At 39.3% G+C, this 16,400-nt stretch overlaps 2 protein-coding genes across 3 annotated transcripts; one reads left to right on the plus strand and one right to left on the minus strand.

Moving 5' to 3' along the window:
- Positions 1–128: 128 nt before the first annotated feature.
- sst5 (somatostatin 5) lies at positions 129–3,788 on the minus strand. Its single transcript, XM_084107433.1, has 3 exons — positions 3,710–3,788; positions 1,420–1,533; positions 129–472 (listed from the first exon to the last, which is right to left on the minus strand). Exons 2-3 carry the CDS (start codon positions 1,531–1,533, stop codon positions 278–280), a joined length of 309 nt encoding a protein of 102 aa, XP_083963559.1. The 5' UTR covers positions 3,710–3,788; the 3' UTR covers positions 129–277.
- On the plus strand, positions 3,271–10,817 carry snx15 (sorting nexin 15). Of its 2 annotated transcripts, XM_084107432.1 has the most exons (8): positions 3,271–3,488; positions 3,896–3,931; positions 4,013–4,133; positions 4,292–4,407; positions 6,651–6,999; positions 7,086–7,235; positions 7,305–7,514; positions 9,704–10,817. In XM_084107432.1, exons 1-8 carry the CDS (start codon positions 3,387–3,389, stop codon positions 9,814–9,816), a joined length of 1,197 nt encoding a protein of 398 aa, XP_083963558.1. In that variant the 5' UTR covers positions 3,271–3,386; the 3' UTR covers positions 9,817–10,817. The 2 variants fall into 2 exon arrangements, with proteins under 2 accessions (XP_083963558.1, XP_083963557.1); XM_084107431.1 differs by having other exon boundaries at positions 3,274–3,488; positions 7,086–7,514.
- Positions 10,818–16,400: the final 5,583 nt, after the last annotated feature.

Raw genomic sequence — 16,400 nt, forward strand, 5'->3', positions numbered from 1 at the left:
TTCAATTTGTACTGGAATAGTATTACTGGTGCTGTTATTTACCAATAGCCTATGCGTGCTGGTGAATTTTAAGAACATTGTTGGTAAATGTATATAGTAGGCTATCACAAAGGAGAAACTGAAGACAATATAGATTAGTTATTACAATCCGGGATACAGGGATATACGGGCATAAAGCACAGGACCAGAAATCCTCTAAAACAAGTAATATTGACGCCTACACAATTATGCCAATGTTGAAAGGGTTTGAGTTGAGATTTGATACCAAGCAAGTTGACTAACAGGAGGTGAAGGTCTTCCAGTAGAAATTCCGACAGCCTGTTTTCCGTTCTCGATGGGAGAGGGGAATCTGGCGAACCACTTCGTTGTGAACGTCGAGATCATCGTCAATGCTTTCACGAGCCTGTTTCTCCTCAGGTGCCGCCGACTCAGAGAGTTGCTTCAGAAGGAGCAAACGAAAGAAATCCTGAAGCTGCAAAGAATGAAGATTCATAAGCTTTTCAAGGTCAAAAAGAAAAATAGATTTTAATTTTAACTTGCTTTAGTACTTATGCATGTTAGTTTACAATTTATTGCGTCGCTGTCTGGCGGAAACCTATCTCCAAAAAACGCCACTTTTCGAAATATAGAAAAAAACATATATTTGAAACAATTAAATACCGAATTTTTAAAGTTGAAAATGTGGCTTTATACATGGTCAGACACTTGTATGTTATCATATTATTAACATGTTACCAAAACCAAGCTTAGTTGTCTTACTAAGTTTTTATCTGGACACACTTTTGTTCGTCATTAGAACATCCGTATCTGAGGCAGCATTATGTTTTCATCAAATTATATTATAAAGTTTGCTGTAACTATGTGGGCGCTCAGTTTTTTCTGTCATTTGGCCAAAATCTCATGTTATTAAAGTCGAAGTGCTTCGCACAGGCTATTTAATATTGCCTATGCCTCGACTACAAATAAAACATTTGCCTTCTTGAGTAAAGAACATCCTGTACTTATACAGAGAACCAGTTCTTTATTTACTGTTGCATTGCAAACAAGCAGAGACGCAAACTGCGCGTGACTCACGATTGAGTAACGAAGTTTAGTCAAAAGCCCTTTTTAATCATTTTCATTGATTAAATATTTAGAAAACAAATTAATGATTAATGAAAAATAAACAGTTGTATTTTTACTAACAAAAAAAGTTATACAATTTTATAAATAAATATATATATATATATATATAGATAGATAGATAGATAGATAGATAGATAGATAGATAGATAGATAGATATAGATAACAAATGTATTGCTGATTGTTATTTTTTGTTAGGCAATGCATTGACTTTATTGCAAAGTTTTACCATTATTTTCTCTATATCCACACAGACATCACCATCAAAACAAACTGTAGAAAAGCTTGTGTTCTACCTCATTCTCCTTGGGTTCCACTTCAGACCGTAACAGCTGGATCAGCATGTCTCCTCCAGGTGCCGAACTGACGCTGCACAGCAGCAAAGAGAGCGATAGAGTCGCCACGACCATCTGTAACGGGGAAAACATCTTGCAGCACTGTAAAAACACTGCCTTTAGATGCCTTTAAGGATGACAAGCTTATATAGGCACCAAAGGTGGGAACCTGGGGTTTATTAAAGAGAACTTATTGGTCGAAACATAACACACGAAGGATGATGAAGGTGGTCGTGTGGGTGTACAGGAGAAGGGGTAAAGGGTAAAGGGTGAAGAGACATGTGTGCGAGGGAAGGGACTCTTCCAGACCCAGTAGGAAAGATGTTTGATAAGGTCACACCAAGGTGTTACCTGTGCATCAGAAGCCGTATCAATTCTGTTATTTGCAATAATATAACATGTAAAAATTGATCATCTACATAAATATCCTCATGTTTGACAGGGGAAGTGTTAATAACCTCAGTGGCAAGGCACTAATGAACTAGTAAGGTCTTAATTATAGCAGGGTGATGACACTATCGTGGACCGGTAAGGCGTGTGGTGTCACTTGTGATTTGGAGAACCGTGCATTTCTGTGTCTTATTCTCACTATGAGGTCCTCGTTAGACAAAGGAATTAATGATGCGAAGTGACTCAAATGTTAATTGCTCTGCTTGCTTAGCCATTACGTCACACCATCATCATCTCCGGTGATATAGGTGACTGCTTTACAGTACATATATATATAGATATAGATCCTGTCCATCAGATCAAATCTGATACTCATGTGTGGAGTGTGGCTGAGATTGGACAGTTGTGCACCTCTAAATCTCCCCCCTCACTGAACCCGGACTTCGAGAACCAGGACTTCGAGATCTCAGAGGGCAATTACTCAGACTTGGCCGTCTCAATGGGTGGCCATTAACATTTACAAGGAAGAGGTGAGCATGTCAGTGCTATGGGTAACATGCTGGGCACCTAAATGAGGCCAGCTCATCCTTGGTTTAATATGAGGAAAAGAAGTAAGCGTTATCTTTAGAGTTAGAATTGATTGCTTTTTTGTGACAAATGACAAAATGTCTCAGAGTGACAAGACCCATCTAGTCTACTTTAGATGAGTGAAAATTAGTTCATTTTAAATGGGTCCCTAGAAGATGATCAGAGTGGCACACAATCAGGTGTCTTTAATGGCATTAAGGGGTATGGAGTGTAGACTGATGTGAAAAATAATAATTTAAAAGCATTTAGCATAAGGCTGCAACGTAACAAAAGAATTTCTGAATCCACTGTATATATAAAATGCTTATTTTTGATAATCAGATCTGTTAATAATTTCACAATGGCAGGTTCACAATGGTTTGATATAATTTGAATAGGCTATAAATACACTGCACTTTCATAGTAACAGAATTAGGTTATTCTTTACATCAGCAAAAAAAAAAAAAAAAAGTTTTGAAAAGAGGGCAGTGACTGCAGGCTTTAAAAGAGATTTGAAACTTGATTTATCATGTGTATCTAATATACACTCTATTTTTACACACTCTTTTTTTTACAGTCTATGGGTCACACTCGTTCTTTCATCAGCACATTCGTTAAAGACACCACAGACACGGGGGTGTGTCAAGAGGGGGGCACAGTTGAGAATGAAAAGAGGACAGAGTCTTTTTTTATTTTTTTTATTTATTAGAACAAAACTGTGTGGTCCAATAAATGCCTAAATAAAATCCTGGAATCACCCCTGCACAGACACACAAATCTTTACGTTCCCTAGAAGGACTTTTATTTTGAAGGGATTGAAAAGTAGCGACGTTATCCGTTTGCGCATGCGCCTGTCACAAAGCAGGAAGTAACTTCCAAACTGTCAACAGTCCAACGCAGTACCTGTCACGACCGCTTGATTCTGTCCTCATATTTATGTTATTTCAAATTTAAACGTATTTCTGACAGTGATGTCTCGAAAGTCTAAAACTGAAGAATATTATCGCTTCTTCACTGTGACAGATCCACGCACACACGAGAAAGGACACACGGAATATAAAGTAACAGCAAGGGTCAGTAGCACTATAATATTCTGCATGATCATATTTACATCTCCTTATCACAGAGAGGAATAATAGATACGGCATAGTTTCGACCTCAGATATCTGAGTTTTGTGTTTTGAATTGATTACAGGTATCCTAGATATTTATGCTTTACACTTTGATAAACTGTGCTTCATAAATACAATATACATACTGATCCTCATAGAGAGGGTTAATAATAAATACAAACCTCGGTTTGTGTATCTGGTTTGCTGTGAAACTCGTGATTTAAAGAATCGGGAACAAGATCACGTGACTCCAGTGTCTCATGCACAAATCTCATCCCCTTCCTCATTCATGCTTCAAATAATAAGCCCTTTCAAATCCTCTCCCTTTGGTGTCTTGTGGTTTAACTTATCCGTCTCTTTCTCCACAGTTTGTATCAAAGACACAGCCGGAGAATGTTAAAGAGGTATGATCATCCCTGACCCTGTATGTTTGCATACACACATGTTTGGAGCTGCATTGGACTCATTGTTGGTTTGATTGGCAGGTTGTGGTGTGGAAGAGGTACTCAGAGTTGAAGAAATTACACGGAGAGCTGGCGTACACTCACAGGAACCTGTTCAGGCGGCTAGAGGAGTTTCCCCCTTTTCCACGAGCGCAGGTTTTTGGTAAGGTCAACGGAATTGCTGAGACGGCAATTTTGTCACTTTATTTCCCACCACCTGGATTTTAAGAATTTAATTTTTATCACTTGATACTTTTAGTCGGCTTATTTGTACTTTTCTAACGTCCCTCACCGCTCTCTCTGTATCTCTCACTCTCACAGGGCGTTTTGATGAGGCTGTGATTGAAGAGCGGAGGAAAGCAACCGAGGACATGCTGCTCTTCTCTACAAACATTCCTGCCCTGTACAACAGCCCTCAACTCAAAGATTTCTTTAGGGTAAGACACATATATATAGATATACACTCACCTAAAGGATTATTAGGAACACCTGTTCAATTTCTCATTAATGCAATTATCTAATCAACCAATCACATGGCAGTTGCTTCAATGCATTTAGGGGTGTGGTCCTGGTCAAGACAATCTCCTGAACTCCAAACTGAATGTCAGAATGGGAAAGAAAGGTGATTTAAGCAATTTTGAGCGTGGCATGGTTGTTGGTGCCAGACGGGTCGGTCTGAGTATTTCACAATCTGCTCAGTTACTGGGATTTTCACGCACAACCATTTCTAGGGTTTACAAAGAATGGTGTGAAAAGGGAAAAACATCCAGTATGCGGCAGTCCTGTGGGCGAAAATGCCTTGTTGATGCTAGAGGTCAGAGGAGAATGGGCCGATGAAAAAGTGAAAAATGAAAAAGCGCCACGGGACACACAAAATGGATCTGAATAGTTTGGACATTAAAAGGTTAGCTCACCCAAAAATGTCAGTAATTCTGTCAGTAATTACTAACCCTCAAGTTGTTCCAACCCCGCAAGACTCTCGTTCATCTTCGGAACACAAATTAAGATATTTTTGATTAAATCTGTGAGCTGTCTCACTCCTCCATAGGCTTCTAGGCAATTTCATTTTGCCGGTCCAGAAAAGTTAGTACAAACATTGTTAAAATAGTCCAAGTGACTACAGTGGCTCAACCTTAAGTTTATCAAGCGACGAGAATACTTTTTGTGCGCAAAAAAGCAAAAATAACGACTTTATTCAACATTTTCTTCCGTGTGGGCCTCTGACGTGAGTTCACGAGAGCGCCATGACGCATGGCTGAGAACTGAGAAGATGACGCTCGCAATCATTTGATGGGAAAGTGTGAAAGGTAAGCCATTAATTTTGCGGCATTGGTAAGGCACTTTTACATTTTCTCGTTGGTTTCTCACGATTCGGACATCCAGGAAATGCACACTTTAGAACCATTAAACACTACATTAAGACCCATCTGCGTCATCTTCTCAGTTCTCGCGCATGCGTCGTTGCGCTCTCGTGAACTCACGTCAGAGGCCCACACGGAAGAAAATGAAGAGTTGAATAAAGTCGTTATTTTGGGGGGGGGTTTGCGCACAAAAAGTATTCTCGTCGCTTGATAAACTTAAGGTTGAGCCACTGTAGTCACTTGGACTATTTTAACAATGTTTGTACTAACTTTTCTGGACCGGCAGAATTGAAATTGCCTAGAAGCCTATGGAGGAGTGAGACAGCTCACAGATTTAATCAAAAATATCTTAATTTGTGTTCCGAAGATGAATGAGAGTCTTGCGTGGTTGGAACAACATGAGGGTGAGTAATTACTGACAGAATTTTCATTTTTGGGTGAACTAACCCTTTAACTCATTTAGATCAGATTTCAATCGGATTCACATATAATCGGATTTGGACTAACAGTGTCTCGTAGGTGACAGTTCTAGTTCGGTTAGCGTTCACATTGGCATTTTAACACCAAATCTAAAGGAATAGGGATATGTTCACAACCTGTTAGGTCGGCTTTTATTACGTTTATTTCACAACAGAAGTTACCGAACATTCAAAACAATGCTGTGTGCTGTGGACAAATGTGCTCGTTGTCTGTGAGTAGCTACATATGATGGTATTTTGACCAGCTGAGAACTCGTGAAGAGCTTATAAAATGTGTAAAGTAGGCAAAACAGAGACAGGAATCCCTCCGTCACACACACACACACACACACACACACACACAGATCTGCTGTAAGGAGACGCGGTTCTGATGCCTGTGAGGGTCATCATGTCCTGTTTTTGGTTCGTTTACATGTCTTTGGTCCGTGTTGCGTTCATATTTCAGTCGAACTGCACCAGAGTTGGTTTGAAAGTGGACCGAGACTCATCATTTCTGCTGGCACTTCGGATGGCAGCGTTCACACTTATTCAAATGAACCGCACTAACAGAGCAATCGCACCAGAGTTAATTTTAATCGAACCAAACATGCCAAATGTGAACTAAGTGCTAAGAGACTTCATCCAAAAAATCCCATATTATAAGGATAATGTGTATACATATAGTTCATCAATTACTGACATCAATTACTCCTCCTCGGGTGTTGTTTAGGTGGAACATAAAAGAAATATTGCTCTTATCAGAGTTCATAACGGGCAGTCGGGCACTGACATGGTTGTGCTGTATTTGTCTTGTGAATGGTCATTTTTTGGTAATCCGCTTGGTCATTTTTCCTCTGTCAGGGAGGAGAAGTGAGGAGACCACTGGAGACAGCTGCCATTTCCACGTGTCTTCCTCCTCCTCTTATTCCCCTGCCGGAGAGGAACGCTGAGCTGTCGGCTGAAGAGGAGACGGGGAGAGATGCTCCTATCCCGGCCCAGGAGCTGGAGTCCAACCCAAGACTGACAGATCTAGCCCAGCCAGAGGTGGCAGTCGAGGCCTTTTCCGTCGACAGGGAAAGCAGCCCCACACCTGAAACACAAGCAGAAACGCAAATACAGGAGCTGACAGAAAAAGAGAGCGACACTGACATCACAACACATCAGAATAACAGCACAGACCAATGCGCTGCTGCTACAGACGCTACAACACGTTAGTTTGTTATCCACGTCTTTTATCCTGTTTCTATTTGATTTCAATCATGGCTAATTGCTCCATTCCTGCTCTTCATTTTCCAGATGCCTCACTTGAAATTCCAGGTTCTCCAGTCGACCAATTAGAGGAGTTTGATTCGCTGTTTGATTCTCGATTGGAGGAACATTTAGAAAAGGCTCCGCCTCCGCTTTCAGATACAGACCTCGCTATTTTTGACCCATGTGCCAAAGAGGGTAGGGAAGTCTGCACAGTTTTTCTTTTAAATGCAAATCTCACTCTAACCATCTTATTCAATGCCTCAGATCAACCGTACGGATCACCCAGCCATGCTCAACTCCTGTCTGTCCCTCTAACGGGTCCAAACGGGACTGAGTCTGGCGGAGATGAGAGCTACGTGCACCAGGCCAATGAAGAGCTGAATGCCGCCCAGGAACGAGAGAGAGAGGGTGATTACAGTGGAGCAGTGAAACGATACAGGATGGCTGTCGATATATTTATGAAAGGAGTGCAAGGTAAGACAAGGAGGCTGTTTGTGATGGCATACTAATATATATATATATATATATATACTTTTCTGCAGTGTATAGGATATATACTGTGCAAATTTTCTGCATGCACAGAATCCCCAAAAAACGAAATACTACCTTTGTTAATATGTGCTGTATTCAATGAAGCACACTGTTGGGAATATAGTATCCCACAATGCATGTGCTTGACGTCACCTTCCATTTCCAGTGTGACTAATTAACTTGAAGTTATAACAAGTGTGCACAAAATTGAGTTTAAAATGCAAAATAGATGCACTACTTTTTTTAAAGTCTCAGTAATATTGTGAAAAATTATTACTATTTAAAATAACTTTTCTATTTTAAATGGAATTTATTACTGTATTGGCAAAGCTGAATTTTCAGCATCATTACTCCAGTCTTCAGCGTCACATGATCCTTCAGAAATCATTCTAATATGATGATTTGCTGCTCAAGAAACGTATTATCAATGTTGAAAACAGTTGTGCTGCTTAATATATTTGTGGACACTGTTATAAAAAAAATTCTGGATTCTTTAATGAATATAAAGTTCATAAGAACAGCATTTATTTGAAATATAAATATTTTGTAACCAGTGTTGGGGAAAGTTACTTTTAAAAGTAATGCATTACAATATTGCGTCAAGGTAACTAATTTCATTACTTAGTTACTTTTTATGAAAAGTAATGCGTTGTGTTACTTCTCATATGGGCTGGGCTTGTTTGTCATTTTGAGGAATACTGAATGTGTTTTTGTGCAAGTGAGATGAGTAAATGCGTGGTCACATTTAGTCTAGAACTACAATATCCATCATGTTCATACACACAACGCCTCTGCACTTACTCACGATTTCTCTCAATGTGAACAGAAGAGTTGTCAGTCAATACATGGGAAAAATAAAGTAGCTTGCGTTACTTGTTTGAAAAAGTAACTCGGATATTTTCTTGTAAATTTAAATGCATTACTTTACAAGTTGAAAAAGGTAATCTGATTACATAACTCACGTTACTTGTAATGTGTTACTACCCCCAACACTGTTTGTAACATTTTAGGGTGTGTTCACACTTGGCACGTTTAGTTCAATTAAAACGAACCCTAGTGCGATTCATTTGAATAAGTGTGAACGCTGCCATCTGAACCCTGGTGCCACCAAACAAGCGGAGCGAGACGCAGAAAAGATGAGTCTCAGTCCGCTTCCAAACCAACTCTGGTGCGGTTCGACTCAAATATGAACGCAACACGAACCAAAGACATGTAAACAGACCAAAAACAGGACATGATGTCACAAGATACGATCCTAAATAGGACAGAATGCTCAAGCACAGCTGTTTTTTCTCATCATAGTCGAGATGTTGCCCATCACAGTTCGGTACAGGCATCAGAACCTCGTCTCCTCACAGCAGATCTGTGTGTGTGTGTGTGTGACGGAGGGATTCCTGTCTCTGTTTTGACTCCTTTACACATTTTATAAGCTCTTCACAGCTGGTCAAAATACCATCATATGTAGCTACTCACATACAACGAGCACATGTAGCCCAGTGCACAGCATTGTTTCATAATAAAAGCCGACCAATCAGGTTGTGAGCGTATCCCTATGCCTTTAGGTTCAGTGTCTTTAGTTTCGGTGTAAAAATGCCAATGTGAATGCCCAGGACTAAAGGTTTTTTTTTTTTGGGTCCCTATCAAACGAACAAAGCGAACCGAACTACGAGTGTGAACACCCCCTTAAAGCTCTTTACTGTCACTCTTGATCCATTTAATATATCCTCGCTGAATAAAGGTATTAATTTCTTTTTTTTTTAAAAGCAATGTTTTTATAAATTGCGTGACCAAAACACTGCTGTTTTAATAAACATTGTAGTTTTTTGAATTATCTGAATAAAAATAAAATTGAAAAACTGGCCCCATATACAGGTTACAGACCCTAAATCATACAAATGGCAATTTGCTGTGGTCAGAATGACCCTGGTGTGATTAAATAATTTGAGAGGAAAGAGCAGAGTAGCTCTCAACACAAGGACATTACGTGCAATGTTTTTTTCCTCAAAGCTTTAAATTAGCTCTATTTGGATGCAATGTAAAATATTTAAATGGTAGGGGGAAACTAAAGCTCACTACATCCCTTTGTTCTACCCTTTTCTCTTCTCTCTCTATTACTCATTCTATCCCGCTAGGAGATGTAGATTTGAAGAGGAGAGAAGCAGTGAAGAGGAAGATTGCTGAAGTCCTAGAGCTTGCGGAGAGACTTCTATCTATACAGACTCCCACTCACGACCACAATACATAGAGAAACAATTTAAGCACACACACACATACACACTAACTCAAGCTTCATCAAACCTGGGATACCCAAGCACACTCCCACATATGTACCCTCATGAACTGAGTTTTGACTAACACGCGCACACGATGAAACAATTCCACCACGGTTTCACTTAAGTGCAACTCGCCGACCACCCACACGGTCAACACACACACACACACACACACACACACACACACACACACACACACACACACACACACACACACACACACACTTGACTCCCACACCAAATAGTTACACTTGTAGCACCATCCAAACGGATGTGTCCAATGGATGCACTACACTCCCTGCATTGTAAGACCAAACAATTTTTACTTGATTTGACACTATTTTAACATAATCATCTAATACTGTCTGATCCTAAGGAACTGGAGACGTCTTTAGAGGCCATTCAGTTTTCTTTAATCCAACTTTTGTGTAAATGAAGCTGTTATGTAAACGACTGTTGTCTAAATGAAGACATTGCCTTTTCAATGGAATCTGCCTGTTTTGTAAATTATAAGTAATTTAAAATATAATATAATTATAAAAAAAGCATTCTCAACCCATTTTACTTTTGTAATATGATATTTCAGGGTGGAACAGGATATTCAGTGTGTTCAAAAGTCTTCGTTAAAGTGTTATAAGCCATGAACCAAGCCAATCAGCTACGAGGTGAATCACAACACTATAAACTTTGATTTGAAGCGAAAAAGTATTAGAAAACTGGACAAAAATACAGTTAAAAGACTGTTTAGTTAACAGCTTATGTATATATATATTTAAAACTAAGCTGAAATAATGTGGGTTGACGGCTTCATAAGAAGCAAATACTATCGATTTACAACCTCGTAGCTCACAGTAGGTCTTTCTTTAAAGGGTAAGTTATTGTTAAAAATAAGTTTCCATGTGGAGAAATTTTACTTCCGGAACCTGACTGACTGATTGATGTATTGACTCATTATTAAAATGTTGTTGATTTCAAACAAAAAAAAAGTTACGTAGTGCACCTTTCATATGGTTAATTTTCATCTCATGTTAACTTTAAAGTCCCCCTGTGGTGAAAATCAAGCTTTTAATGTTGTTTATATGTCTACGTGGTGTTTTTAATATGCTTTAAGACAAACCATGTTCAAATTCATAAGTCAACTAGCCTGGAAATCCAGACCTAAATCTGAAAGATTAATGGTCTGGCATCGACTAATGAAATTCGGCCAGCTCGAGGGGCGGCACCAAGCGTGCATTTGAAAATCTCACTGCACGCAATTGGATAACAATACGACCAATCACAACAAGCCCCATACGCTTAGCTACCAGCAGAGCTAACTGGTAGATTAGACTCTTGCCATATCCGGTCGGCAAAACAGCAAAAACTCCCTTCTTGTAAAGGAACGATTTGAGCGCCGTCTTCTGTTCCTCTTTTAGATAAAAAGCCAAGTCTAACTCGTTCATTGTAGCGGCCAAAGCCGTTTCAAACAACTGGTGTTCATCCATAGCCATCTTGCAATGTTTACTATTGACTTTGACGTCACAGCGCTGTCTTCATCTGTTTAGCTCGCCTCTGGCCCGCCTATATCAGATAACCCGATGTGATTGGTGCAGCTCGGATACAAGGGCATATTTAATGAGCATCATTACTCGACGCCAGAGTAAACTTGCTGAGCAAATTCAACTTGTGCTCTCGCGAGAACTCTGGATTTCCAAGGTATAAGTCAACACCATTGCTGAGTATTTTCTCCTTAAAACTGCAGTGAATCTCCAGTCGGTGTGAGTGAGTGAGCCGGGGCTAATTTGCATATAGAACCGCCGTATACTAAATGAAGCAAGGGTGTAAAGTTACATTCAAGCTATTTTAAGATATAAAGGTTTTTTTTTTCAAGCAAAAAAAACTTTAAAATATGTAATTTTGTTGATCAAAGATGAGTTTTAATGTATACAATTATTGAGTACAAGGGGACTTTAATAGGTTTGAGCACAGTTGTTTTAATACACCACCAGGTGTCGCTGTTTTTCCTAAACTAGATCAAGACATCAGCGCAGATAAAACCACATCTCTAGGGCCATCGTGAGTAGCTCTCACTTTGGCTCTCTTTCTGGAGTGGGGTAAAGGGAAGGAACCAATATAAAGGACAAAAAGGATTACATAGCTGAAAGAACTGAGGGATGAGAGGATGAGCGTGGATCATCTCTATTGTCAGTGGATGGAAAATATCCCTCTCTTTCCCCTCCTACTGTTGTTTTCTCGCTCTCCCGGCGAGCTTGTGTATTTGCTGTTTTGGCTTCCTGGAGAGAATGTGGAATGGAGAGAGGTTACCGCACCTGTGTGTGTGTGTGTGTGTGTGTGCGCGCGCGCGATGAAGAGAGTGACAAAAAGGAAAACGGGGGGAGATGGAGTGTGTTTGGGCATTAGCATGCTGAGAGTGTCAGCTCTCGATGTCCCTCTCTCCCCCTCTCCATCCCTCATTCTATCTCTCACTCACCAATCCCTCTCTCCTCAGTGTCCATGGCAATTATACCATCAAAACACTCCAGCCAAAGAGGATAATTGCAACCTGAGTACTGCGGAGAGACTGAGAGGGAGAGTGAGTGAAAGTGTGTGTGAGCGAGCGCGTTTTCTCGCGTCTGTGGTAGCTTATCTGTGTGCGGTTGAGAGCGAGTCGGTGCATTATATTGTATTCCTGAGGTTCTCCACCGCATTGTGAGAGTCATTTCGGTCAGAGATCAAAGAATATGTTTGCGGTGCTGAGAGAGGACAAGGACAATCCATTGAAGACACATGCACACACTCACGGCTTTAATAATGTGCATTACCGCAGTCAGTTTCCTGAAACTCAAGGTCAGAGGCAGAAACTCAAAACAGAGCTTCAGTAAAGAGGAGTTTTAGCTGAAAGCTGGTGAAACAGTGGCCATGGCTCAGCTGGATCCACTATCTAGTGGTGTGTCGGTTAAATTTAGTGCTCAAATTATATCTATAAATGCCGATAGCTGATAAAATGCAGATTTTTACAGGATTCTCCATAAAATTCACAGGCCCAAAACAATATTTTTTATGGGTGGGGCCTGACAAAGTCCTTTGACATATATATACCTTCCAAAAGTTTAGGTTCAGTAAGTAACTCAATCAATACTTTTATACAACAAGGATGCTTTAGATATGATTTCTAAAATATTTCTATTTCAAATAAACACTTATTTTCAACGGTGACAATAAAGACTGGAGTAATGATGCTGAAAATTCAGCTTTGCATCACAGTAATAAATTACATTTTGAAATCTATTCAAATTGAAAATATATAATTAAAGGTGGTATAGGCAATTTAAGAGAGGCTAGCAATAGCAGGCCAGTTTTGAAAGCATGAGATCCCACCCTCCCTTCAGAGCGTCTCTAAAGCCACGCCTCCTTCAAAACACATGAACGCACACAAACTACCTCATGTCTCAAAGCACAAAAACATTACAATAATATTGAACATAAACAACGTTTTGGGTGCGTTTCCAGAAAGCATCGTTACCTAATTATGGTTGCAACTCTTAACAACAGAACTTGCGACCATCGTTGGCTTTGGGAAACGCACCCCTGTACGACTGCTGCAGATTCATTTCGGCGTTGATAGTGTTGACAGTGAAACGCATAAATTCGAGTCACAAACTGCTCTGAGTATAATGTCACGGGTTTCCATCTCTTCCAAATTACAGTAGTTCTGGCGTGAACGCAGCATATGCTCGTTGTCGGACACAATGCAATGACTGGACGAACGTTTTATGGTCCTACGCCTTCTACAGACCACTTAACTTAGTGATTGCTATCATGTGAAGAGACTTTCAACCAGCATAACAACAAATCGCCTACCCTGCCTTTAACAAACTGAACCTTATTGTAAAGGTCACTGAAGATCTATTTGAAAACAGATAATGTGCATTATTATTTTTCATACTGACAAAGGTGGAATGACCAATTCATTGCTCATCCTGCGCAGTTTTCATCCAATAATCTCAAAATATCTTCCATTTAATCAACTTGCCTGATGTTAAAATCCTCTTTTTTCACGTATTATAAACACTCTCTCAACCTGGTTGTGTGTATTTGTCTTCCCTGGGTTTTTTTTTACGTCTTTGTGGTACTAATTCCCGAGGACTGGATTCATTATTCTGTCCCTTCAGATTGAATATCCTCTAGTTCAACTGCAGTTGTCACTCACTGTCTCTCCTCAGTCACCTTGCCCAAGGCTGAATGTGTGAGTGCTCTCTTCTCTCAAACACACTTTCCCTCAGAGGCAGCCAATGGGCAAACACTTTGCCTGTCCATCGACCCCCTCAAAACGACTATCTGCACTCCTGCTTTCTCTCTCTCTCTCTCCCCGCTGGATACCACATTTTCATTCCGTGCATATTACGGACTCATAATGCAATATGTTTGATCGTGACTCATTCAAATGAGACATTTTGATAAGTCTCCCACCGTTTGAAAGGATCGACATTCGTGTGGCATTTTTAAAACACTGCTCGCAAATGGCCACGTCCCTTTGGTGTGTTTCATAGCTCTTTGTTAGAATTGCTCATGCATTTTAATATTGTTTGCTGTCAGTCATTTGGCTTCAGTTCAAAGCATTCAGTGTGAGTTGCTAATGTAGTTCAAAAAGCCTTTCAGCCTGACCTTACAAAAGGTGTGTGTGTGTGTGTGTGTGTGTGTTTACAGTGCAAATGGACTGTAAGGAATTAAGGAATTGTCGAATGCGGAATTTAACACTTCCGTTGCACACTTACTGTCATTTGTTCCAGAGAAAAAAAATGGATTTAGAAATAAAACAGGAACTATTTGCATCAACGCCACTTGTCAAAGTATGCGAGCTGTGCTAATGTCCCGTCTATCTATCCAATATCTGCAAACTACATTTCAATTACATTAGTTTATAGATCGCTCTGTAGTCGCAAGCACCTTTTATTAATAAGGCTTTGTGTCATATTTCTTGTTTCCATAACAACAGTAGCCACTGGTTATTGTGAACAGTTTGGTTGGTTGAGGGGTATTTCAGTGAAGTGGGGGAGAGAGGGAGTGATGGAAACAATGAAAGAGAGAAGGGGTGCTATGAAGAGGAGTGGAGGGACCGATAATCAGCTTTCACACGTTCAGGGGTGGAGGAGTCTCTGATTATGAAGAGCTTTATTGCTGCATTTTCATACCGGCCTCGGCATATACAGTCTCATAGGGGAAATATGTAATAATAAAATAAATAAAAATCATTAACGGAAGGTTTTACAGGAAACTCTAACATCCTGATAGCAATCAATAATAGAAGTGGTCTAAATATTAAAACATGTGTACATATATCTTCTGTGGAAGTCAAAAAATGTTCGTCCAATCAATGCATTCGGTCCGAATGCTATAATAGGATGTCAAAATATGTAATTCCATACCTCCTCGCACAGACATCACATCTCATCCACGTATCACACGTCATGATACGCCACAAACAAACAGCAGCCGCCTTTTACAGTTCCTCCTGAACCAAAACTACGAGCTTATGCTGCGTTCACACCGTTACCGTAATTATGAGATGGCAACCCGTGACGTTCTACCCGGAGCTGTTCATGTCCTCAGATTTATGTTATGATTTATTTATATCAGGCTATTAAAACAATCGATTCTAAGTCAGAAGTATGTTTAGACAAAAATGTTATAATTGCAATAGGTTCTCCAACATACTAGTTAATTACTGCAGTCAGTGTTACTATACAGGTGAAACTCGAAAAATTAGAATATCATGCAAAAGTTCATTTATTTCAGTATAGCTTATGAAAATCTTCAAAATTTCTGAGATTTAGAATTTGGTGTTTTCATAAGCTGTAAGCCATAATCATCAAAATGATAACAAATAAAGGCTTGAAATATCTCACGTTGCATGTAATGAGTCTATATAATATATTAGTTTCACATTTTAAGTTTAATTACTGAAATAAATGAACTTTTGCACAATATTCTAATTTTTCGAGTTTTACCTGTAATATAGGTATGTGTCATTAGTCGAAAGAGAGTTTAAAAAATTGTAAAAGAATGTGTACAGAATTCCTATTAGAATTCTATCATCATTTGGAACCTCTCCGAACACATTCCAGTGCAAGCAAAAAACAACAACAAAAAAAGAATCCTCCAAGAACCAAATATGTTCCAACTAGAAAAACAAAATCTTACAGCATTTTTCATTTTTTAAAAGTCCTGGAATGTCGCATCTTTATCAGAAACCTACTTGTTTTTGTTTTATTACATTTCTTAAAAGTTTGGGGTTTGGTAAGATTTAGGCTATTCATGTTTTTGAAAAATGTCACCAAGGCTGCTTTTAATAAAAATGTATATTGTGAAATATTACCAAATAAAATAAGTGTTTTAATATTTTTTTTTAATGTAATTTATTCCTGTGATGGTAAAACTGAATTTTCAGCATCATTACTCCAGTCTTCAGTGTCACATGATCCTTCAGAAATCATTCTAATATGCTGATTTGCTGCTCAAGAAACATTTCTGATTATTATCAGTGTTAAAAACAATTGTGCTGCTTATTAATTTTAAG

The sequence above is a fragment of the Abramis brama genome (assembly GCF_963993115.1).
Source record: "Abramis brama genome assembly, chromosome: 3".
Lineage (NCBI taxonomy): Eukaryota > Metazoa > Chordata > Actinopteri > Cypriniformes > Leuciscidae > Abramis > Abramis brama.